Source organism: Podarcis bocagei, assembly GCF_964188305.1.
Source record: "Podarcis bocagei genome assembly, chromosome: 1".
NCBI lineage: Eukaryota > Metazoa > Chordata > Lepidosauria > Squamata > Lacertidae > Podarcis > Podarcis bocagei.
In genome coordinates, this window is record NC_138125.1 from 35,983,151 (window position 1) to 36,009,751 (window position 26,601).

A 26,601-nucleotide genomic window follows, 5' to 3' on the forward strand; every position below is an offset into this window, starting at 1 on the left:
TCTGTGATCAGTGGGTGAAAAGCTTGGCATTGTTGTTTGGGTCATGGCAAAAAAGAGTAAATAGAAAGTTTAAGAAAAAAGCAGAAACATTATTTGGGGGGTTTGTTTATTCATTTTTTAATTAAAAAAATCTGCACTTAATTCTATTGGTATCTGCAAATATTTTATCCATTTATCTTCTACCTTATCCCCTTATTGCCATTTTATCTCGTTCATATTGGTTTTCTCGTCTCAGTTTGGTATCCTCTTGATTTCAGTTTGTGTTAAGTGCTTTGCTTGCTTCTGTGTCAATTATCATTGATTCCCAGGGTGGGGTATATGTTTCTCTCAACAGTTTTATGGTGAGCATTCTATTGATGTTTGCTGTCTATGCATTTTAAGTATTTTCTTCAAAAAAACAAACAATAAAACATCCATGAAGAAAAATCTAACCAATGTTCATTCTCTTTGCATTTCATCGCTTAGGCAATGGTAGCCTGCTACCCTGGAAATGGAACTGGCTATGTGCGTCATGTAGACAATCCCAATGGCGATGGGCGCTGTATCACCTGTATTTACTACCTGAACAAGAACTGGGATTCGAAGGTAGGACATCACTGATGGCACTGCTCCACCCCACCCCAGAATGTGGCAGTGCCACCATTGCCATGATGTGTTGCCAGCTGTGATGCTTCCCCTGGCCATCCGCCCCTGGCCTAAGCCAGACTCCCCCAATCTAGCACATCCAGATGTTTCAGACGACAACTTCTCTCAGCCTCATCTGGCACACCTAATGGGAGTTGTAGTCAAAAACACCAGGAGGGTACTAGGTTGGGAAGCAACTGAACCGTAACACCGTTTTGTTACTGGATACATAACCACTGTTTACAGTGAGCACAGGGAAAACCTGAAGCTAAAATTTATTTCCTTGTTGCATTATTTTTATTTCCATTTGACACACGATTTTTGGAAGGCAAGTAGTTATTTGGAGGTTCTGGGCTGAGGGTTTAAAGAGATGAATAATGAAGGTTTTAGCCTGATGAAAACAAAACAACACCGCAAAGAAACAAATGTGCTCTTGGCAGCTGAAGTAGATTGCATAAAGAATCACAGGATAGTTTGTAGTCCTCTCATCCTTTGAACTATCCCTCCCTCCAATGAAACAACCTTTAAAGAATGCTAAAGGAGCAATTGTGCTTATGAGGGATTTTTTTTTGGTCTTGCGTTATGCAGAAGGAGGTTGTGCAAACTTGTATTTTTTCATTATTGGGTATGCCTCGCCCTCCATGCCTTAGCCTAAACCTCATAAATAGCAGTGTATTTGCTAACATGCCTGTTCAGGGCTTGGAAGCAGTTTGCCATGATGTACCTGAAGAGAAATGCGTTGGCATTGTGCCCTTAGGATCTGTCAAAAACATCAATTTTCAAAGCCCTGAATCTGGAAAAAAAATGTCTTCTACAGTCAATAGCAGTGCCCATCCCTCGTGACTGACAAGGAGATATTGACAGAATGGCCCAGCTTGCCCAGCTTGGTAAAACATTGCTCACTTCTATTCTCTTGTCCTGGGAAGAAGCAAAGCACAATCCCTGGCTTAGTTTTGCAGCTGAACTGGGGATTGTGGTTTGTTTGCTGCAAGACTCCAGCTGAGTAATCCAAGAACAAACTCAGCTACTGATTGTGGTTTCTTGGGAACAAAACAAGCCATGATCCCTGATTCGGACATAACACAAAGCCAGGCATTTGTGGCTTCAAGGAGCGAAATAGACCATAAAGGTGTGATCGTGGTAAACCATTGATGTGCAAACCAAGCCAGTAAGATCCCAAACCCTCTGAGTAGGGAATAGAAGAACCCGGACTACATTTTCTTAGAACTCTTTTCTGCTTAGAGTTTTGTTTAAATATAAGTAGTATATAAATTGCCCGAGCGAGTTAAATGAGTTGCTGCCTCCTGGGGGATTCATTATAACTTGCAAGCTGCCATATTATTAGGACCAATTCCCTAAAATGTTTTTCTTCCTTAAGTATACACAAAAGTGTCTACAAGTGGCAAACACAAGTATCGTATATGTAGCTCATCAGGAGCTATAATTGGCTGCAATCCCCTATTGAAATGTGTCAACCTGGACTTATTCTGGGAGCTCAGAGGCGGCTGGAAAATGCTTCTAAACTCCACCATGTTTTTAAAAGGCCTTAAGGCAGCACAGGTTGCTGCTGCCTCTCCACTTGGTTGGCTGGCAGATTGTGGGACCAGAGACGGCTTTGATGTCTGCGTAGTTAGACTCTTCATCCAAGTTTTGGCATTTCCCAGGAGGAAAATGTACCTGCCGTTTCCATTGATGCTTCCCACGCTCCTTGTGAAGTAAAACTCTCAACCAAAGTGGCAGTCCTGTGGTTGTGCCCCATGGCTTACAGTTGGGCTGCTGTGTAAGTGCCAGTAACAAGCCTGAGAGCAATAAATAAACAGAGAGGAGTGGGGTAAATAAAGCCCCCTGGTTTGGCGTAGCAGAGACAGAACAGTGAGGAAACTCTTGCCCCATCTGTGCTATGCATTTAAAGCCATGTCATATCACTTCAAACAGCCATGGCTCCCCCCGGAGAAAACTGGGAACTGTACTTTGTTAAGGGTGCTGAGAGTTGTTAGGAGATGTTGCTTCCCCTCAGAGAGCTACAGTTATCAGAGTGGTTTTGCAACCAATCTCTCTTCTCAGGGAAGTCTGTGAATTGTTGCTCTGTGAGGGTCATAGGAGCCTCCTTGGCACTTTTAACAAACTAGATTTTACTTTTACAACAGTGTCCCACATGGAAGTTTATGGGGAGGGGTGGGATCTGAAGAGAAACAACCATATACGCAAGTGTACACTTTGAAATATTCTCAAGAATCATGCCTAGCTTGCAAGTTACAACGAACCCAACAGGAGGCGGCAACCTTTTTAAAAAAAGAAAGAAAAGAAAACCAAACAACTCCACAAATGATAAGACAAGCATTCTATAAAAAGAAAGAATAAATAAAGCTGTTTCTTTTCTATCATGTGCCTAAACAGTGGTATACTTCTGTATTTATCCTGTTGAGTCAGTCAGTCATTCCTAAGCCCATTAACGGTGCTTCTCCTCCCAGTAATATTTTTCCTTTTACTTTACATTAAATCTCCCCTTCTGTTTCTCAAACACTTATGATTCACAATCATATCTTAAATTTTCTTAAGTTTAAAAATGAATCCTCTTCCTTTCTCTCTCTCTCAAGCTACATGGTGGAATTCTACGAATATTCCCGGAGGGCAAGTCCTACGTAGCAGACGTTGAACCTCTGTTCGACAGATTACTTTTTTTCTGGTCAGATCGAAGGAACCCACATGAAGTGCAGCCCTCCTATGCAACAAGGTAAAGAAGATGTGAGGGTTTTTTTTAAAAAAACAACAACCATTGGATGATACCCAGTTGTGGCATCTGTGAGTGGAATGGACTTCAATTCTGGCACCCAGGCTACCCGTGCCTCTCCCCATTTCCTGTGTGCTCTCCAAATCTGCCCTGGAGGATTGGATATCCATCCATGGATATTTTGCATTTTTATGTCCTTGCTCCCAAGATAGACAGCAATTGATTGGTTTTAGTTGTTGGATGGGTGCTCTGTTGATAGTGAATTGGTTGCCCCACTCTGTTGATTTTATGACTGGATTGTGGTTCAGTCGGCTTTATTGGTTTTGTTTATTTCGAATATTGTTTTAATTGTGTGTTCTTTTGCATGTCACCTAGAGAAACATTGTTATTCAAGTGATAAATAGTAAATGGGTTCATCTGAGTCATCAGAGAAAGCCCTGCATAAGGACTTCCTCTTGTACAACAGGGCTTCTCCCCTTCTCTCCCCCCCTCCCACCTGCAGATGGGCTCAGGCCAGGAGGAGAAGAAGAATCATTCCATCTGACAAGCCAAAATGCTTGCCCTAACACAACAGTGCCTTAGTGCAACACTGAACTCCTCCCAATGGGTCCAGTGTGGTAGGCTGCATAATTTACATGCAGGAGACCATCTCCAGGCATCTCTAGTTAAATTATGTAAAGTAGCAGATCTCAGAAGGACCTTTCTTGCACTGCCTTAGACCTGGAGAGTTGCTTCCACTCAGGCTAGAAGAAACTGCGCTATATGGACCAATATGGCTTAGCCATTGAAGCTGAATTTTGCTGAAGAAATTAGCAGGGACAAAAACCTGTATTGTTTGCTTGCTTGTTTATTACTAAGAGCATTTGTATGTCACTTTACAATCTCAAATTCTCTGGGTGGCATACAGTAAGTAAGTGTACAAACAACTTAAATATAACATAAAACATAAGACCATCAAATCAAAAGCAACATAATTTTTTAAAAAAGAACAAAATCTACCAGAATTCCAAAATCAAAATAGATTTTAAAAAAACCCTGATGGAATTATACTATGAGTTATTTAAAAACCATCAAGAAACTGCCTATGAACATCATAAACACAGTTTTGATTCATTATCTTTATTTTTCACCATAGCTTCTTCTAATGCCATATTTTATATTTGTGAGGAAATGACTTAATGCTTTTTCACATTTAGAGTAAATAAAAGCCCTGAATGACGGTGATTTGCATATGCATGGTTTTGTGTAAAGCGCTATGCAAATTAATGTTGACCTCTTGGCTCAACATATGATTCCTATTGTGCTTCTGGATGCTGAACATGTTGTCCAACTCTGTTCAAAAAAGTACCTCTAGCTGGCAGATTTTTCTAACCCACCTAGGGCTGGTGCATGTAAGCAAGCACTTCTTTCAAAACAGCCCCATAAAGGTTGAGGTATATAGCAAATGCTTTGTTGACAGTGGCTTTCCATGTAAATCCTGGCTTGGAGGATTGAGACCTAAATTTAATGAGCCAAAATAAGCACAAACTTCAGGCACCTGCATACACCTGTTTTGCTCCCCACTTTGCGCAAGCAAGCAAACCAACCAACCAAGAGCCACAATTTGCTGTAGCTTCTGGTTCTGCCCAAACCAGGAAACTCTGTTTAATAGTTTTCATACAAGCCTGGATCTGGAAGCCAACTTTAGACCATATGACTTCATATTCTAGCTTGTTTAGAAGCTATCAACCATAGTTTCCTGGTTCCGACATAAAAGGAAACTATGGCTAGCTGTGGTCCCTGGCTCATTTCATCACTTATGCAAAAGGAGGGGTGAAGTGGCTGCAGGTAGTTGTCTGAAGCTCCTGTTGACTTGAACTTTTGGCTGCCACCATTATTTCCCACATCCCTTTGCCACTGTTTATGCTGCTGCTGCCATTATTGCTCTCACTGATCTGGGCATGTGTAAAATATTTTTGCTCATGTGGTTCTTTCTGATGGCATTTTTACGTTAGTGACACCTGGTTATCTTTGCTTTAGACAATGTACTAGATAGCTATAGTCAATTATTTTCATGTTTCATAATATTGCCATAAAGAACTTAGAGACAACTTAGGTTACGTGTTGTATGCTGTGTTACTCTCTAGATGTGTCTATAACTGGATAGAGATGAAGGCATAAAAAACAGCTGTATTTGCCTGCCTATTTATACCTGTGTGCCTTGCATGCAAATGAACAGAGTTGTGATGTGCATGCCTAGACTGTCACCTACTGACCAATTTGGCTGCTTATTAATATATTTCTAACATTGAAGTGAATCACTCTTTCTGTATTATTAGTCTTATTATTCTTCTTCTTATTTATATGAGAGAAAAGTGTAGTTTTCTCCTCTCTCAGGGTAGCATTTAGAGACTTAAATCGATTTCCTCTCCTTTACAGGTATGCCATGACTGTGTGGTATTTTGATGCTGAAGAAAGAGCGGAAGCCAAAAAGAAATTCAGGAATTTAGTTGGTATGTTCATTTATTTACGACATCATCAAATCTGCCACCCATCATATTGTGATGTTACAAGCTCCCTAAAATTAATTACGTGGAACTCACCTTAGGCCTGATCCAGGAATTCAGTTCATATGTGAAAATAGGTTTCTGCCAGAAGATGTACTGTATAGATTGCAGCAGCCTGTCTGCATTCCACAATTTGGGCAATGCAGTCAGAGTATTTATCCCCCATGCAGAAGCGTCTCTGAAACTGTTGCATCTTCAGAATGAGCAGTTTGCTCACAATCTTTGACCGTGCCTGCCTTTCCCTTGATTGGCCACTGGACTTTAAATCAGATAATATCAGTTCTTTATAAGTGAGCTCCAAAATATGTAATGGCCCAGTTCACACATCACACCAGTCCATAGTTTAGAACAAACTATGGTTTAGTGTGAGCAAGCAGCATCTGGCGCATGCCTTACTCCTGCTGCCACAGCTAGACCACACAGAGTTTGGCTTGTCATGTTCCCTGAACTGGGGGTTGTTGGTTTGTTTCCTCCAAACAAACCATGAGTGGAAAACCAAGAAACCTTGGTTACAACTTGTGGTTTGTTTGGAGAAAACAACCCATGAGTCAAGTTCAGATGACATCAACCAAACTCTGGTTTGTTTCCTCTCTAGCAAGGCAGAAGCAGGAGTATGGGAAGGAATGACTCTGGTATGTTTGAGCAAGGTGCACCAGGATGCCACTCTTTAACTTTAAACCATGGGTGGGCAAACTAATGCCCAGGGGCCGGATCTGGCCCAATCGCCTTCTAAATCCGGCCCGTGGATAGTCCAGGAATCGGCTTGTTTTTACATGAGTAGAATGTGCCCTTTTATTTAAAATGCACCTCTGAGTTATTTGTGGGGCCTGCCTGGTGTTTTTAATGCATCTCTGGGTTATTTGTGGGGCATAGGAATTCGTTCATCCCCCCCCCCAGGAAAAAGATTCCAGCCCCCCACAAGATCTGCTGAAAAAGTTTGCTGACCCCTGCTTTAAACCATAGTTTGTTTTAAAATATAGCTTGATATGATGTGGGAACCCAGACCAAGACAAGGAAAGCGTAGCTGCTGCTGCTGTTCTGGATGATTTGATCTCATTGTACCAATGACGTGGAGGGTGGGTGGGAAAATTCGAAGCACAATGACATCATATCACAAATCATCTTAGAATGAAACATTTGCTGTGAAGGTAGGAAAGAGATGCAGAGAGGTGGCAACCATATGTTCCCCAAAACATTTAGTTTCAGCCTACTCGGATTTCTTGAGTTCTCATTGCTGATTTCGCATTTGAGAGATCTTTTAAAAAAAATAAAATGAAAAATAGTACAGTTGTGATAAGCAGCAAGACCAGGGTTTGGTTTTCAAGCATGTGGTGGTGTAGTTAAGACCTCAAAAATCTGGGTTCAGATTCCTGCTACTAAAAAACCCGAACAGTAAGAATGTTGCCGTTTTCTCTCTCTATATAAAATATATATAAACTCAGATATTCAGTATAAGTACTGTGTTGGCCTGCCTGCAACATGTATTCTGGCATTTAATCATATATTTGATCTTTCATTGTAGATGCAGGGAAGACAGAAGCAGTTCTCAACGAAGACTGAACAGAGGGATACCCAACGTAATTCCTTTTAATGATGATTACGGGACTGTTTCGCAAGCAATAAGATCCAAAGATGTGGTCTGTTTTCGGTGATTACTGGACTCTCTTCTTGCAGAAATGCACTAATTTTGGGGGCACTGTCTAGCATTTGCATATTACAGTGATGGTACTCCTGGCAGCTTCCTACCACATCCATTTGGCATAAAGCACCCCTCTTTTCTACCTGCCTTTTAAGTGAAGAATGCCACCAGGTGTTGTTTTTTAGAAAGTGAAGAATATCACCAAGCCTGGTGCTGATGACAAGACCAAGTTGGCAATACTGGTAATAAAGATCCTAAGCATTCGAAACTGTTGGGGAAACCTGAGTCTTGATTTGCACTTTATGTACGTTTTCCTAGTTCAATGGGAAGGATCCCTCTCTGGCAGACTGCAGATGGGCAGCAACAGAAGCAATCAGGGATGCAAAACGGAACTACAGTACACGTCTGTCAGGAGCCAACTTCATTATGTTCAACGTGGGGCCTTTGATGGGCCGCCTTGTCACTTTGCTGCACAGGCTATTGGCTTCACCAGCCTATATTGTTAATCCCTCCCTAAAAGGATAAGCCTCCCACTTCCCATAAAATTGCCTGGATTTTATTCATGTTGCTAAAGCCAAGCAGCAGCAGCAGCGTTCCATTGCTCTGCCTTTTAGAGCCCCAGGACAGAGGTGGAAGCAGTTGAGCAGCTGTCCACTGTTTCCCTTTTTTCCTCTTCTTTTTCTGAAGTATGAATGATCTGTCTATACACATTTTACGAAGCATCCACCTCCTACCCAAATTTGTAAACCTTTTTTAAATAAAAAAAAAGTTGATGATAAACTGTATGCATATATATGCCAAGAATTCACCTAGTCAAGCTTTATTTTTATTCTTTTAAAACTGATCTTCCAACTGCCACAATTTGAATGATAGAAATGTAACTCTGTCTGTTTCTTTTGACCTGGCAATTGCATGGCAGGATAGCTGTGGTCAGATACAGAATGCCATCCTGAGTCACTTTACATCTCTGATTTAATTTCTCCTCTGACATAAATGGAGCTCGGATTGTACAATTGAATCTCAAACCTAATCTCTGTTGTTTGTGAGTCTATGAGGAAGTGTGTTCAATACTTCAACCTTTACAGCTCAATCCTAAAATTTGTTGTGCCAGCAAAAAGTGTTAGATGGGACGTACGATACTGTCTGTACCTACGCAATATCATAGCACGTTACCTTGCAGGCAGACATGCTGTAAAAACGTTTTGGACTAAGGTTCATAGTCTCTGTGGTGCCAAGTCATATCCCCACTGCAGGTCAGATGTTTGTGTATTTTTATTTCAGGGTATGTTGTGATTTGTGTGGGGAGAAATTACTTGGTCCCAGGTTTTACATTACTGCAGGACAATATTTCCTTCCTGCATTTGAGCCATGAATTGTGCTGAGACAGGATTAGTAATTGCCAAGCACAAGTTTTCTTACCCTAGTTTCACTTTTTTAAAGGAGAGAGAAAAGTAAACTTTTTTTATTCTCTGTAGCAGAAACCTAGACATTCAGCACTTACCATAGATCATGCGTAGAATGGGAGCAATACAATGGTTATTTCCCTCAAAATCGTATTGTTTTCACCAAAGTATGTAACACAAACAACACATGAGTATAAATTCACTCATTTCATTGATACCTATAGCAGTGATGTGAACCTTGCTTTGTTCTTCCATATGTATATATTTTCTTCCATGTTCCATATATTTCCACAAACTTAATTGACACAGGCAGTTTGCTTTTTACTTGTTCATACAGACCAACATTTTCTTCAGTGGTTTCATTTTGTGCTATTACTCTTTATACATTTAAATAAGGAATGACCATTATCATATTCCCAGACAAGCACAATGCTCTCCCAGAACTAAAGCCCAAGAACAAGACTAATATTTAAGCATTGCTTAGTCTTAGCACATACCTGTGTGTGTGTGATAAATATTAAGCCACTTAACAACACAGCATGTAAAGGCAATATGTTTTGTAGCAAATTAACAGTTGTTTCTTTAAGGGAAAAAAGGACTCTCTTGCTGCCATATTTGAAGTCTGAATTTTAAGATGCTTCTGAACGATTCCATGTCCTCAGGTTCCTGTGTGATCAAGATGGTTTTACGCATTTTGGTGGGATTGCTGTGTGACTTCAACACAAAGAGCCTGCTTAATTTCAGAAAGAATTGATCAGCTCAAATTAGACTTCAATAGATAAAGCATAGAAGCTGATTCATCCCATCTGTGCTAGTGAGTGATAAAACCTCCCCCCTCACAGATAACATAAATAGCTCACATCAGTTGAAAAAGAACTATATTGCCACACACTTTTATAAAGCTACTGTCAGTTTCGTTGTTCTGTATGGGACAATGACAATAAAGATTATCGTATTGTCCTCACCACTCATAGATAAGTAACAGCCTGCGTGCTCATCTTTCTTAACTCCTAAGCATCTAAAAACTTGAAAATGCAGGAATACTCAGAACTATGGTTGTAAGTGTGGTAAAGTATTTGAATGTTTTAGTGATGTTATATTTATGCAAAATTTTGGATACTGTTCAGATTATTACAAAAATGGGTGAACTGTTTTGAATGGTTCTGAATTCTGTTTCAGCAAACAGTCTAAGTGGTCTATTAAGAAATGGTGCCAGCAGATCAATGAAATAATTGGATCAGGCTAAAAAGTATTGATGGTTGAGTTTTATATGAGTGAAATATTCACTGCTGGTATCTCAACCAAACGGCGCCAATTGGACATGGGAACTGGAAGGGGTGTGAAATAATTCCAGTGCCTTTAGTAATAATGAAGTATGATTACTAGACATTTGAGTTTCACCTCAGATGCTCTCACCTGAGGTCAAATACTGCAATTCAGCATTGCGTGGAGTTACAGCATAATACTCCCTATATGAATACATGGTGTGTGCACCATTAAGAGCACAGGATTGCAGCCTTCATTGATTAGTCTAATGGTTGACTCAATTAAAAGCATGCAGCCGAATAATTACCTTTCCAAATCTGTTTCCTTTGCACATCAAACACACCAGGCAAAGTTGCTGTTCAAAGCAATTGTGTTTGCTGTGGAATAAACATTGGGCAAAAATGCCAACTTTCTTAAAAAACAAAAGAACTATTCCTATGAGTAGGCTATTTGTATTTTAAACCTGGGTGCCCATTTGTAGACTTCCTGTGCCGAAAGACTTGTGGTAATCTCATATTCCTCCAGTGTTTCCTTTGCTCCTACGAGGTAGCAACTTCAGGGGAGTGGGGTGGAGAGTCCAGAAATTGTAGTCTTTAATTTGCATATCGTACGAATGTTTTATTCCATACCCACTGATTAGGTAATTTTTGGTATTGTCATAATAATTGATTTCTAATTTTGCTTGCATGAAAATTGTATCCATTTGCTGGCAAATCTCTCTCTCTCTCTCTGGTTTTCGCTTTTTACACCTGTGACTCACTCCCCAACAATCTCTGGGAGTGCATTTTGGACATACCTTTTGCCAGGCTACATGCTGGTCATCGTTGCTGGCAGGTGGGCCGATTACTGAAACATTCTGTGGTATTTTGCTGTTCTCCCCACATTTTGTGTTCATGTTAATTTAAAAAGAAAAATGTGGAAAAAAGTGTTTCAGGAGTCAATAAACACTGGGTCATACCATCATACTCTGTACTGACTCAATAATTTATTTCCATATATTCCTATTTTCTACCGAAAAGCCGGGAGTATACCTTGGTTTATAATGCTGCAGATTTTATAAGCGTGTGAAGTCTATCATGAATCGTTGTGGCTGGACTTGGGTGCTGAGTCAATAGGGGACTGCAACAATGATGTAGAATGGAAGGCGAGAGGCCGGAGTGTGTGTGTGTGTGCCAGTTTTTAATGTTGCACAGGGTGCCGCTGGAATTTGAGACCCCAAGGTCTGCCGCTGGTCCCATCTTGCCATTATTAATTCTTTCCAACACATTATCAGGCTCTGGCTCCTTCCATTCTGCAATTCAACTACACGTCTCCTCTGTTCAAAATTAAAAATACAAACTCCACTTCACAGAATCACAGACTTGTAGGATTGGAGGGAACTATGAGGATCATTCTAGTCCAGGCTTCTTCAACCTCGCCCCTCTAGATACTTTTGGCCTACAACTCCCATGATCCCTAGCTAGCAGGACCAGTGGTCAGGGATGGTGGGAATTGTAGTCTCAAAGCATCTGGAGGGCCGAGGTTGAGGAAGCCTGTTCTAGTCCAACCACCCACAATGCAGGAATCTGTCACCCAAAATGAGGCTCAAACCCATGACCCTTGGATTAAGAGTCTCATGCTCCACTGACTGAGCTGTCCCTTGAACCATTGATTTATGGGCAGTACAATCCAAAAGGGTAGATGAGGCAGTGGAACTACTGAATCCAAGGCCTTGCCTCACTCACCCCAGTAGAGAAGAAGATGGGGAAAAGGTTTTCCTTCCAAATGGTCTGTTGGAAAAGTAAATATGCATGTCATCAATAAGGCCAGCAAATTCCTCCCCGCCTTCTGGTTTCATTTTGGAGGCATAGCAGGGCTTTGGAGCTAGCAGATTCAAAGCCTTTTGCAATTTGCCCACAGAATGCCACCTTTTTGCCATTCACTGTCAAAGCACTGAGGGTGGAGGCACAGCGCAATAAGGAAATCTCCACAGACGGATCTGCTCTGCCCACAAAGAGGGAGATCTACAAAAATCCAGGGGCCCCAGGATCTTCTCCCTGGGACAATAGGCTTGCACCCTCACAACAACAAATTTCCTTGGATGCACTCCTGCTGTTGCTGCAATTTCTGTAATCACCGTGTGCAAATCGGGGGTGTGCCTACACTTTTCTGTGCATCTCCTGCATTTAGCAATGATTGCAAGAGATCGACTGGAGACTGTTCCGAAGCAAAACACTCCCCACTGTAAATATTTGCACTTCCTCAGTATTAAGTGTCGGATTAAGAAGTTCTGAATATGCTCAGGGAAGTCCTCTGTGCTTTTCAATATTGATTACCATTTCCCATCCACTCAAGTTTTAAACCAGGTTGGGCATTTTCCATGTAAGCATCTAAGCTTTGGGGCAGCTCCACACCTTAAATTGCTTTTAGGTTGTCTTGTCTTGCCTGTTTGTATGACAAACATCACAGTAGTAAACTGTGGCTTCATACCTCTTTTCTGGTGCTTCCCCCTAAAGGCTGCAGAGAAGACAACAGAACTGGCCTCCAATGAGTTGGTGGCAGCAGTAGGCAATGTATTTCTTGGAGGCCAGATCTGCTGCCCCTGCGGATCCTGATGCCCAAGGTGGTCACCTCACATTGCCTCATGGGCTGGCCAGCCCTGTGTATACAGGAACATAGTACTCGCCTTATACAGTACTGCTTCAGCTGATTGGCCCATCTAGTTCAGTGTTGGCTATGGCAGGCAACAGCAACTCTCCAGTTTTTATATGGAGCACTTTGGATAGCTAAAAAAAAGAGGTTACATTCATGCCATACATTTAAAGCACTATGATACTACTTAAAATAGCCACACCTTCTCCCAAGGAATCCTGGGAGTCATAGTTTGTTAAGGATACTGAACCTTGTTGGGAGACCCCCTATTCCCCTCACAGAGCTATGCTTTCCAGATTGGTTTAACAGGGAGCTCTGGAAATTGACTATTTAAAGCTGTATCATAGCGCAGTGAAAGAGAGGCTACTCCCTGGTGCAGGGAAAGAAAGAGAAGTTGGAACTGGATAGAAAGAACAGAGTCTGTGCTGTGGGGTTCAGAGAGAGGAGACAGTGTAATGGAGTGCAGATGGAAAATGAGAAGGATTTGGGGGGGGGGGGTTGGGGGGAAGGGAGGTGTCAGATGGCAGCCTGTGGTGCTGCATTGTGGAGGAAGGGTATATTCTGCCCCTGGATCACAAAGAGGGGAAAGGGTCAACAAAGAATAGACTGAAAAGAGCACACTGAGTGACAGAAAAGCTCTTCTGTGCTTGATCTAGAATTATGGTCCTGCTGAGTTAGTTTAAAGTATATATAAAAGTGGTCATCTGGCGGACTTGAGTTGCACACTGCTGTAGGAAAGAATGCCTTTCACTGCTCTCTTGTAGAAACACTCTGTGAAAAGACCGAACATGACTTCTTTTAAAAGGTAGGCACTATATAAAAAAAATACTATAGGAGCCGAACTAAGGATCTCAGTGCAGCAATTCTCTCATGCTGACAACCCTGGTTAATGCCAACATCTTATTCAATTCCTCTGCTGGACTCCCACAGCGGTAAATCCTCCCACTACAGCTAAAAGATAAGAGAGTTTGGTCCTTGATCTCAGCCAAGGGGCCTTTACACAGTGGAATCTGATTTCTCTGGAGGGGAATGAGAAATGAGAGAGCGAATGGTTTGTCTCAGAGCTGCTGTGGTAGCAAGAAGTTGCATCTGGAACGATCGACGTGCGGCTCACGATTAAGGATGGAGATCCTCAGCCTGTGGAGAGGATTAGCCCAGGCTGAAGCAGCATTTCAACAACCACTGAAATATTGCTCTTGTGGTCTGCTGCTAGGCCACAGACACACCACCCACAGTTATACCACTTTAGCAGTCATGGCTTCCCCCGAATAATTATGGGAACTATTCTTTGTTAAGGGTGCTGAGACCTCTATTCCCCTTGCAGAGATACAGTTCCCAGAGTTCCCTCGGAAAAGGGATTTATCAGCAAACCACTCTATTCTTGAGATCTTTGGCTCTGAAAATTCCTAGGGGGTGTGGGGCTAGCCCTCCAGCTACAACACCACACCCACATGAAATGGGACCCTGCACATGTACCGATTCAAGGGGGGTCTCAATAAGACTAGGAATTCCCCTCAGATGAAGGAGACCTACATTGGTAGGCCCATGGAGCCCCTTGTGATGCATGTTAAACGCAGGAGAGCTAGCCTGTGCAATCTCAGGAGTGAGTGAGCTGTCTTTTTGTTCTCTTCCCAATGCACCCAATGTAGCAATTGCCAAATTTGGGGCACGGTGAGGGGAAAGGGGATTAAAAAGGCTGCCTACCCGCTAGCTTAGGATAGCCACATGGCTGAGAAACAAACCCAACTAACAGCGAAAATCCCAACTTTTTATGACCCCGCAGTGCCCCTGATGTATCATTGCTATGTTGGGAACAAGTGCTGCGTTAACAAATAGCTTGCTCACTGCAACCACCTCTGAGCTTTCTCTTGCCGCCGCTTGTTACGCCCTGTTGCCAAGTAAGTTGAGCAAAACCCACACCTATGGGGATGGGGCACTGAGCCCAGAGTCCCCTCTGACCTGGAACCGGCCCAATAGTTCTGTGGGAAATGGGTTTCACCTGTTAAGTTGAGCAAGAAACTCCACTGCTTCTGTTTAGGAATTGCTGCCAGGCAGCACTGAGATAAAAGGGTCCAAGGATGTGACAGCATCAAAAGGTTCTCTCCCCTCCCCCCAACGTCTGCGTGGGAGTTTCACAGTGTAGCGAGAGAGAAGAATGCTCTCCTGTGGGAATTCATTTCAGAAAGATGAACTCCCCTTCCTCTGTTTTCGGAGAGGAATGCTAATGGTAAAAAATGCTGCCACCACAAAAGCTGTTTTCTTTCACAACAACCACGTTTTCTAGGCAGGGCTGAGATGGCTACAATAGTACGGAACATAAAGGCTTTCTCTAGGCATGGTCTTTTTGCAGGCTGAATATTCAGTGCTAAGAATAAATCCTCTGCTGATCTTCCAATTACATTCATTCATTCATTCATTCATTCATTGCATTTATATCCCACCTTTTGCCAATAGAGCTCAAGACCGCAATTCCCAGGTTATCTTCCATTCAGACACTAACCAGACCTAGACCTAAGAAAGGTTGCTGCATCCTATGCCATCAGACCATGAGAACACCCCCCCAACCTGAACTTTTTGTCCTCCACCACCTTGTCCACATTAAGGTAGGGTGACTTGTTGCATTTATATCCCAACTTTCCCCCCAAGGAGCTCAAGCTGGTGTGCACAGTTGTGCTGTTCCTCATTTAATCCCCACAACAACCCTTTTGAGGTAGGTTAGTCTGAGAGGAAGTAACCAGCCTGGGGTCAGCCAATGAGCTTCATGGCCAAAGGGGGATTTCTGTCGGGATTCAAGCCCTTATCAGGAGAAACTGGCCACTCTCCAGGCACCCGGCTTGAATCTCTGGTTGACCTCCCTGTCTGCATTCCCCGGCAGGATCCAGGCAAGGTCGCGATCGGCGATCCTCCTCAACGTGAGAAGAACACACCACTCTTTCCTGCCCCCCCCCCCGGGAGGGGAAAGAGATAGACAGAAACGTATTTACATGTCTTTATTTCTGTCTTTTGCAGCGTTACAGAAAACACGTCTGCTCTCTTCAAACTCCAGCAGCAGAGAGACAAACTCTGCCTGTACTTCCTGTACAGCTCATATTACACTCTGAGCTAATTCCGGTGCTTCGCACTGTGAATAGACTGTCCCTCTGTTTCCCACGGAACAGTCCCAACATTCCCCGTTATGTTTTGCTTTCAAGCCAGCAGCTCGCTGCCGCATTGCTTCTATATCGTAACAATTTCAACCCTGGTCTCCCAGCTCCTAGTCCAACCACTAACTCCATACCGGAAAAATTAGTTTTGAACACTCTTCTCTGGACTCACCCTGAGCATTAATTATCACTGAACAATCATCCTGATTTGCTTGCACAAAGCTGATGCTGAGATTAGGTTATGCCATCTTTATTGAGCATTTGCTCTGATTTCTTTGCAGGGAGCTGATACACCAATGAGCATCCATCCTGATCTGCATGTGCCACGTTTACAACTCTTACCTTTAATCATTTTGTTATTCCCACACTTTTCAGTGCATTTTCCCATCGCTTTCCTAACTGCAAAAAGTCCAGGTGTGTTTTTTTTAATGAATTCGTGGTGCCAAGGCTTTAATCTGCTTTAATTGCACAAATGTAAAGAGGTGGTATGCAACTGAATCCCTCCAGCAAGATATTGACAGACAAGCCACCTCTGATTTGTTTCATCATCATCATCATCATCATCATTCTTTTGCCACGTCCTTCCCTGCCTTTCAAGCTTACAAGGAACAGTGAAATCCTGCGCAAGTTGCTTCTGGGGAGCATTGACATGTGTGCATAGCACAGCAAAGGAAGAAAGCAGAAAATAATGCATGCAAGGCATAAACAAATACTTCCTTATGTAATCAGCCTTGAAACGTGATATGTACAGACTTGCCCAATCCACCTGATGCCGTTTTTCCATGGCAATAGCATTATGTTATAGTGTGTCACTGGATAGAGATTAAGAAGTAAATTGCTCACATTTCAGAGGCACCAGCAGCTTCTATCATAATTTTTTAAAAGACAGTTCAAAAGCTGTCTAATTGGCAAAGGGAAAGGCTTAACTGACTTAAGCTCCTCAGTCTTTAGAGAGTTTTCCAAAGCTCACTGCAAACACTTCTGCTTCAAAGCTTATGCTGCTTTATCTATGAGAAGCTAAACATTGGATAATTCTTTAATTAGTTCCCAACAAGATGCTTTCTCTGCAGCACAGGCTTGCAACAGGGTAATTATGTCCTTAGTTTTAAAACAAGTGTCAATACAAATGGTTTTCTGGCTTTCTTGTCTCTCCTCGCCTACTTCCCGCCCAACATCTTATTTCTACCGTTTGATTTAACTATTGCACTGCCAGCCAGGAAACTGCAGCAGCGCCTTAGGGCTTCATACACCTTATGGGTGAGTGAGTGTGCAAAGGAAACAAGCACAACATGGCTCCTTCCTGGAAAGTATTTGTGTGTGCACTGGGAAACCTGCAGGCAGGAAGGTGAATATCAGAGGGGAAATTGCAGGGGTGGAGGGAGTGCCACTTTCTCATGGCAAACTGCCACATCCCAATGTGCTGAGAAGTTTTCATTATGCACATCAGCACAACACATGCGGCTAGATGCTTAGGCATCTATATATAATGGGAAAAGATTGTTTTCCACTACAAGAACGGCTTACGAGCAAGCCTCAGAGTCACATACACTCCCTCCCCTCCTCCTTTGGCGGAAACATAAAGCTTCTCTTTTTGCTTTAAAACTAACAGTAGTTGTCTGTGATGTCAGAACCTGGGAAACTGTGGTTTGTATAACCCAGGGATGAAGCATGAGATCTGGCTGGAGGGTGGTTTGCTTAAACCATAGGTGGGGAATTAGATGCTTATCTCCTCACACACCTGTGGGCCAAATCTGACAGGAGGGCAGGCCTGCCCACCTGTCATCCACCTGACTATCAATCGATAGAAGTTTATTGTGTCAGTGTTTGTAAAAAAAGAAAAAAAAAGAAGGAAAGGGTTCTGACCTCCCTTTGCTCTTCAGCCTGGTCCTCGGACCCTTGTCTGCATAAAAGAGTCCACGAGAATATCCTTGCAGAGTTTTATTCTTAAAAGTCCTTGTGCAAAACACAACTGAATAGCTATACACACCAGCACTAACCAACCAACCCAACCTCCAGCCTCAGCACAAACTAACATTTCTCACTTATATATACAACTTGGTGCAGACCGCTGAGTCATGCTGACCCAGCTTTATTCACATTAAAGAAACAGCGGCCATTTTAGCCGTGACATATTGTTCTAGCCGAGTACCGTGACAAACCTGCATCAACAGTACCAGTAAAACAACACAGATCATGCATCCATAATATGACCCAGCATTCATGGTGTAAGGGAAAGGTTATCAGAGACACCAGCAAGCTCAAAACTAGCTTGATTTCAAATTAAACCTTTGAATCAACACAACAATTTATAGTGATTTTATCTAACTCCTTTTTACTGATTTATTTATTTTTTTAAGCCAGGGCATAGAGGGCCACTCTGGGTGTTACAAAGCTATTATTGTCACTCAAAAGAAACCAGACCATTTCTGCTGGAGTGTACTTGCTTGCTTGCGTGAACAAAGGTTTTGGAAAACAATCTTATACAAAGGGGCAGGATAACATATTAAGAGTGATGTCTTCCACCTCAAGTTGATCACAAATACAAAGTGTGTCTATTGCAGCAGCCATTCAATTGGCATCACTTGGAAATGCAGCTCAATTAAGGCATTTCTTAAGGAAGCTGCTGAGAGTTTGGTCAGATAACTAGCTATAAGATGTTCTGTTCTCAAGAGTGGATTCCAAGGGGAAAATTTGGTGTTTCTGATTAGTTGCAGGTCCCTTCTGGATTTCATCCAGAAGAGCCATTCCCTTAGTTGACACCTACTCAAGGTCAGAGCAGAGCTCAGTTCTAGAAAATAATATTGTAATAGTCTAAAACATATTGACAAACTACTTTCCAGAGTTGGTTATCATTCAGTTCCATATAGCACAGAGCAGGAAAACACTCAATCTTTCCTCTCAGAAGTCCACCCATTGGCATTTCTAAGTCGTGTACAGAACAACAAACCATGCAGAAAATGAAATGCTAAAACAATAAAGTATCTAGCATGAAACACCACCATAAAATCTCTGCCAAAAGAGGGCAGTCTTAGTCACTGTGGTTCAGCAAGGAAGGTGCTTATCTAATCTTAATTGGGAGGGAGTTCCACAGACTTAGGCCCACTACACCATATGCATGGCATCTACTATGTAATTTGACGCAATGTTTCACAAATGAAGCCATCAGCAATGCTAAAACACGACCTAAATTAGGAGCACAAGTTATGCTGCTGTTGATGGCAAAGAGAATAGAGATCAATATTAGCTTAGGAGGAGAGACACAGAGGAGCAAAGCTGCTTTAGAGAAATGCTCCTGCTCAAACTTCTGACTGAATATGTAGGAAATACAACTAAAGGTGTTGTACAGCAGTTCTTCCAACACATTGCTTTGTGAACAATTCCGTGCAAAGTTTGCAGCGTTTGAAAATCTAGATCATGTATTAAGTTATTCAGCAGTTTTACTTTGTTGCAGTGTGTGTCCTGAGAAAGAAATTAAATTCACTGAAAATATTTCCAGGATCCTATTTATGATGAGAAGACAGCGTAACAAGCCTTTTAATGATGCTTCTGTGGCATGTAAAAATTCTTATTAAAATACTCCAGGCAGCACAGCATTATAACACATTATTTATTGCTCTTGGTGAATGGGGGGTGGGTAAGCCTTATGGTTCAAGGTGGGGGGGGGGATACTGGTAGTGGTGATGGGATTGATATCTGCTATAATTAGTTGTACAGTATTCTGGTCTAGGGACCACACTTATTTTTTCAATTATCAGAACAGCAGCAATACTGACAAGATTCAATAAATCAAATATGGAAGTGTTGCCACCAAGTGGTGCAAGATGGGTTAGTCGCTTTTAATTTAGTGATTAAAAACATCTTTGGGGAGAAAAAAACACATCACAATTCCTTTAGTTGCTAGACAGACATTTCTTTGTACATCTTGCTTTATGCTGGTACCAGTGCCAGCATCTACATATTCAAACGCTGCCAATTTTAAAGTGCTCTTTCAGCTGCAAAGAAAGGCAGAAATAGTGCATTCCACCCCCGAAATGTCTATGGCAGCCCCCAAATGGGTGTGTAGGAGGGAAGAAATTGTTTTCTGTTAATGTTTTATGGATGGTGGGAAGAAAGGGAGAAGCTATCCTTTCCCTGCGTTCTGCAGCCACTGATGAGGAGGATGAAGCTGTTGAGTTAGTCATACCATTCTGCAGGGTCTATGTCAACACTGGTTCTGTGTCAATTGTGTGCGTGACTAAGATAAAGACCATCTCCTATGGTCTATGTGTGAATTTAAAAAAATGAAACCCACAAAATCCGGTTGTTTTTTTTAAATTTACTTAAATTTTACTATACAATTGTATAGTATTTTTGGCAGAAGGTAGCTGAAACCATCAAAAGAACTGTACGGAACAACCTTACATTTACAAAGCAAAATATCCTTTTGAATTATATACCCAGCACATGGAACCTTACAAAAGGACAATATGAGTGGACTCTCCGTGCCCTTACTGCAGCAAAAAGACTGATACTGATGAATGGGAAAAATAAAAATGCGGCTCCCTTCTATGATTGGATTGAAGACTTATACAAACTCGCAACGTATTAACAACTTGAACATAAACATAGACTTGCCATGGACAAATTCAACGATATTTGGAATCCATTCTTTCAAATACTGTAATAGGTTAAGATATGGTGAAGTACAATAGCAATCTTGTAAAATATACCGTTTTGGGGTCTTTCCCCCTCCCCCCTTTCTGCACCTTTTTTTCTTTTTCTTTTTCTCTTTTTTGTTTGCGTCTCACCATGTTTGGTGCACATATAAGTATGTACTTTATGAACTTTTAATAAAGATGTGTTTCTTTTAAAAAAAATTACTTAATTTTTACAAGGTAGTTCTGAGGGGGTGACTTTGAACCTTAACCCCCCCCCCCATCACTTGGAAAATGACACAACTGTCACGCACTTTGCAAATCAGTCTACAAAAGCCGCTGGATGGAATGGGATGACATTCCGTTTCTCCCTCAAACTTTGTACAGAAAAAAAATTGCTGCGCCTTGTACTCATTTGAGACAGCCGTCTTTTTTCACCATACAGTAGATGCCTGCATTTTTTAAACTCTCTTTGGAGGTGTGACTAGGGACTTGGCCGTGTGTGACTGAGGTATCTCCTTTGAGGGGTGACCTCCGGCACCTCAACAAGTTCCACTGGCTTGGAGAGGCTTCACACACAGGCCTGTCTGGGACTGTGAGAGCCTAATTAGGCACAACCTGTGCACAGGTAAGTGGGGAGGTGGCAAAAGGCAGCCTTCAAGTCATTTTGCTGTTCCTTCTTCTTCCTCACCATGCCTCCCCCTGCCCCACCATTTTTGTAATGGTTTCCCTTTAAATTCCTCAGGTGGTTCAGTCACAGAACAACCTCCATATCCAGTTAATAGGTGTGCTGGTAGCTCTCTGGAATGGGCATATATTCAACTTAATGTGACTGGGGAGTATGTCACAGTTGCAATATTTTTGTGCACATGCTGTTCTTAAACTAAGAAAATGCCAAAGGGAAGTTTATACTGAAATTTTTACCGCACATCTGGTCCAGAAAGTTAAAATGATTTGGGGGGGGGGGATATTGGTTGCTAATTTAGCAAAGTCTTAAACTTCAGATAATCAAGCAAAACAGTTCATCTACTCTCAACCCTCAATCTGAAAATAGATTAAAGGATTATGAAACAAATATCATGATTAAAATTACATGGAATAAACGTAAGTATAAATACTTGCTGCACCTCTCTTTGTGCACCTGGAGAGAACCCTTCTCATCTTAAGCACTCATCATTCACGCCTTTGGACTCTCATGTCAAAACTAGTACGCCACACATCACAAAGGTTGATGACCATTTGAAAGCTGCAGAATTCAACCACCTGCCTCCTCATTACACCAGATGCCCAATCTGCCAGGTCACAGTTGACTCCTAGTGTTCAAACCCTAACTAATTACACCTCCAAAAGCCTCATACTGCTCCCAGATTTGCTTGTCTATAATTATATCATAACATCATTCCATTTAAATTGTGTTTTTGGGGCGGTGAGAGGTGAGCATGTCACTTACTTTGAAAGACGAGGCAGCAATGCAGAGGAAATGGGCTGGGACCTAAGAGGTTTGGACACAGAACAGACCCTCCCCGTTGTGTGCAATGTTGCCAAGCAGCTCGTCAGAGTGTGTAAATGAGAACCTGAAGCAGATCGCTGCTTCTCTCTTTCCCTGGCCAGGAGATGGAAGGAGCAATGAATGAAAAGGTGGAGAAAGATTTGAGGTGTTTGTTTTGTTTTGGGTTTTTTGGAAGAGGGAATCTGGGACTCTGCAGGATATAGTGAGAAGCCATGATGGCTTAAGGTTTTTCATGACGGTCCTGGCATTTTGTGGGCAGTTGGAGACTATGGAGTACACCAGTATATGGTTCCCAGACCCTTCTTTATGGAGTATTGGGCCTCTACGCCTGGATGCAGACTCCCTGACATAGCATAACTTTTGTGTTCCTGATACAGAAGATTTGCCTGGTAAAACTTCTTGCCATAGATTGCAATTGCTCAATTTGGATGTGCTTATCATGTACACATACGTATTTTGTATTGCTCCTTATAGAAAAGTTTGCTGCAGTGCATGGATACATGCATGAACTATTCCACTAGGTGAAACATTTTAATCAAAGAACATGGAATGTCACTCAGTATTCCAGAAATTCTTTGTAAGGTGCTCCATGAGATAACACACTGCAGCTTTTGCCCCCGAGAGATGACTCCCATATTGACAAGTATAAAATTATGTGATTCCTGCTTTTCATTGGCACTAATCAATTTCCTTGTTCTCTCTTTGCCCAAGAATTTTCTCTTTGGGAGGAGGGGGAGGAAGACACGTACATCATTAGCTGAGATGTTTAAAGTCTTACTACCAGAGATTCTATTTTTCCTTTCCTCCAGTAATGTAGCAGTATATTTGAAATGTCTTCAGGGTTTAGTACTAATCAGCTTTGCAGATGATCTGGCTAACTGCATCACAAGACTGCTTCTTGTAAGACGAATCGCTATGAGCACTAACTGACCTTGGCTGGAAGTCTTTCAGAGGCAGCATCCCCCTAATGTTATACAAGGAGGCGGAGGGAATGATGAACAAATCTAACCACAAATTCAATGACCTCTCAATTCAGATTAAAGTGGAGAGACAAGCCTTAAGACACTTACACGATCTTCAAAAAATATGTAATACTTCCTCACCATTTGCAAGTCACATAATCCATCCCTGGGGACAAAAGCGGGCACCTAGTTTCTTAGCTAATGCCGTACCAGGATGACTAGGGGGTATTCCCAATTAAATTTCTCCTTGATACTTTGAAGCATTTTCCATAATATGTATAAAGTTGGTATACTGTGAAACAACGCAAAAGAGGCCCCCCAATGTATTCTCCTATTTCTATTAAATCTATAAAATAAAAGGTGAGTAATGCCTCCCAAGTCAAACTGTTAACATTTCTAGGTGTACAATAATAATAATAATAATAATAATAATAATAATAATAATAATAATAATAATAATAATAATTTAATATTTATACCCCGCCCATCTGGCTGAGTTTCCCCAGCCACTCTGGGCGGCTCCCAATCAAGTGTTAAAAACAGTACAGAATTAAATATTAAAAACTTACCTTAACAGGGCTGCCTTCAGATGTCTTTTAAAGATAGGATAGCTGCTTATTTCCTTCACATCTGAAGGGAGGGTGTTCCACAGGATGGGCGCCACTAGTGAGAAGGACCTCTGTCTGGTTCCCTGTAGCCTCACTTCTCACAATGAGGGAACCGCCAGAAGGCCCTCGGTGCTGGATTTCAGTGTCCGGGCTGAACGATGGGGGTGGAGACGCTCCTTCAGGTATACAGGACCGAGGCCATTTAGGGCCGAGTTTGTCCATCGGTCCATATAGCTCAGTATTATCTGCACCTTTTGTATGCAGGGATTGAATTCTGCATGCAAGGCAAACGCTCTACCACCAAGTTATGGATTTTACCACTCCTAAACTCTTCCTGCCTACTTCCTGCCACTGTCCAACCCCATCAGTGCAGGCTGCTTTCAACCCCTTCATATTCTACAGTTCCAACTACCATTCTCTTTGAAACAAGACTACTTCCTGAACTCCTCAAGGCATACAGGAGGGGCTAGCAAACTCATTGTTATAAGGCTGATTGCTGCAAAGGAGCCTGGCGTTCTGACAGGAGAGAGTTAATGGGCCCAGAATGACTGGAAGTGTTCCTTATTGGTCAGCAGTCCAAGCTGCCAGGTGCAACTGTAGTTTATGTAATTGTAGGTCAGTAGCCTACAAGGAATGGTAAGCAGCTGGAGTAACCTCTTGAAGGTAAGAGACATTTTGGCAAAAGGCATAGATTTCTCTCTCACCAGCTCACCAAGGTCATGTAAGCCAAGATCTTTAGTCTTTTCAGAGGGAATGGGAAACAGACTGAGATAGCTTTGAGCTCTAGAAAAGGCCTTTTAGTGAGCTACCTTTCTCTGAAGATCTGATGTGGGGCAAATCTATTTCTCAGTCTAGAAAAACTGTGGTGTGGTGACAAATCCCATGCACAAAAATAGTGAGAGTTGTGTGTGCTGCTGGTCTACATCAGTATATGAACTGATGAGAAAGACCAACACTTGAGAGAAGTTTTTATTCCACAGAAAGACACAGGTGAAAGACATGATTTTTAAAATAGCTATCAGATATTTTAAATCTATTGAAGATAGATATTTTTAAAATATCTATCAGATATTTTAAACATTGAAGTTCGGGCCCACTTGGAATTTTCTGTATAACAGGGGTGATAAAAACCAAACGTATATCCCTGTGAAAACAACATCATAGCAGGACATGAGAAACGGTTTCCACCTCTATCAAGCCGCAGGGGCAGACTCGTTCTGCGTACGGTTTACCCGCGTACGGTTTACCCTAGTATTCAAGTTACAAGAAATGACATTCTGACTGAACATCAGGAAGAATATACTGATGGTAAGAGCTGTTTGACAGTGCAACAGACTCCCTCGGGAGGTTGTATACTCTCCTTCCTTGGAGGTTTTCAAGCAGAGGTTGGATGGCCATCTGTCATGGATGCTTTAGTTGAGATTCCTGCATTGCGGGGGGTTGGACTAGATGACCATTGGGCTCCTTTCGAGCTCTACAATTCTATGATTCTATAGCAAATTTAAATACATACATACTGTACGTAACCTTGGAAAATTGGGTTGGGGATCACTGTTGGGCCTGCTTTCTAGATGATTTGTTATTTGGGCACAATGATGGGTTAGAAATGTAAGTAAATAATCAAGCTGGACTAACACATCTGGTTGCAGAAGAAAAAAATCGTGCCTCTCCCCATTTCCATGTACCAGCCAGGCTGGAAAGGAAGCAGCATCCCCATGGTGCCTGAAGGCAGCAGCATACTTTCCAACATTCCTCTGATAAAAAATCGGGACGTAATTGGGGGAGGCTGCTGTCTATCAAATTTGGCACCTCCCATCTGTCAAGTTCAAAGCCCTGCCCCTTTCCCTTCCTAGGCAGTTGCCTGGATACCACCCCCCGCCTCTCTATGATGTTTTGCTGTAAATAGAGAGGCCCTCTTGCATGGCGCTCTAGCACCGCCACCCTCCATGATATCTTATTTCTCTCCCCCTGCCTTAGCTCTGCAGTGACTTTGGCATTCGGCACAGACAGCAGCAGGCAGGGGCACTTGGCACTGCACAGCTGCCTCCTTCGCCTCAGAAGTTTTGTGAGAAGAGGAGGGTGCGAGGCCGAATGCCGCCACTGCAGAGCTAAGGCTGTCTCACAGGCCTCTGTTGCTTCAGGGAAATGGGGGGGTGGGGGAGCCACAGCCACAGCTACAGTCCTTGCTGGCCACCATCCATCCACCATAAGGGTGAAGCTGAGCGGCAGAGCCTCTCACAGCTGCTCTCACAAGGCTTCATTTTCCTCCTTTGCCTGAGGTGATGGAGCGGCTGGACCGGAGGCCGTGGAGGTCCCCCTCACACTCCTCTTTCTCCTCTACAGGTGGCCAGTCTGGCTGGCTGCCATCCTCTTCCTGGTGGGTGAGGGGACAGAGAAGTGACCCCTGAGGAGGGGGGAGGCAGGAGTTTGTCACCAAAAGATGCACGAGTCAACCAGCTCATGTGGCACCACTGCAAACACTGGCTCATGCCCAAGCTCGGTGGCAGCATTGAAGGACGAAAATGGGAATCCTGGGATCAAATCAGAAACTGGGATGGCTTCTGTGATCCTGGGATGTCCTGCAAAATGGGGACAGTTAGAAGGTATGCAACAGGCCAGCTGAGGGTGAGCTACATGCCGCACATCTGCTGCCTGATCTGGCTGCCTCACTCTGCCTAGCGACAGGGCCTTCCCCATGATGCACTGAGAACACAGCCAAGGGCTGCCAAATCATTCTCACCCACTTTTTCTCTAGGAAAAACAACAACTTTCTCCTTCAACCCCCTCACGCCCCATGCGTTCCACAAAGTTAAGAGCCAGAAAAGGAAAGAATGTGTGTTTGTGTGCGTACAGGGGGCAGGGGAGCAATGAAAAGTAACACGGAGGACTCAAGTCATTTGTACA

General features: G+C 42.7%; 1 protein-coding gene across 2 annotated transcripts in view; it reads left to right on the plus strand.

The window, feature by feature from the left end:
- EGLN3 (egl-9 family hypoxia inducible factor 3) overlaps positions 1 to 11,172 on the plus strand; it is a 44,247-nt gene extending 33,075 nt beyond the window's left edge. For both annotated transcript variants that reach the window (XM_081209844.1, XM_081209845.1), the window contains exons 2-5: positions 466 to 585; positions 3,222 to 3,358; positions 5,774 to 5,847; positions 7,424 to 11,172. In XM_081209844.1, the coding sequence (XP_081065970.1) occupies positions 466 to 585; positions 3,222 to 3,358; positions 5,774 to 5,847; positions 7,424 to 7,461 (369 nt within the window). In that variant the 3' untranslated portion in view covers positions 7,462 to 11,172. The remainder of the gene's footprint in view (positions 1 to 465; positions 586 to 3,221; positions 3,359 to 5,773; positions 5,848 to 7,423) is intronic.
- Positions 11,173 to 26,601: the final 15,429 nt, after the last annotated feature.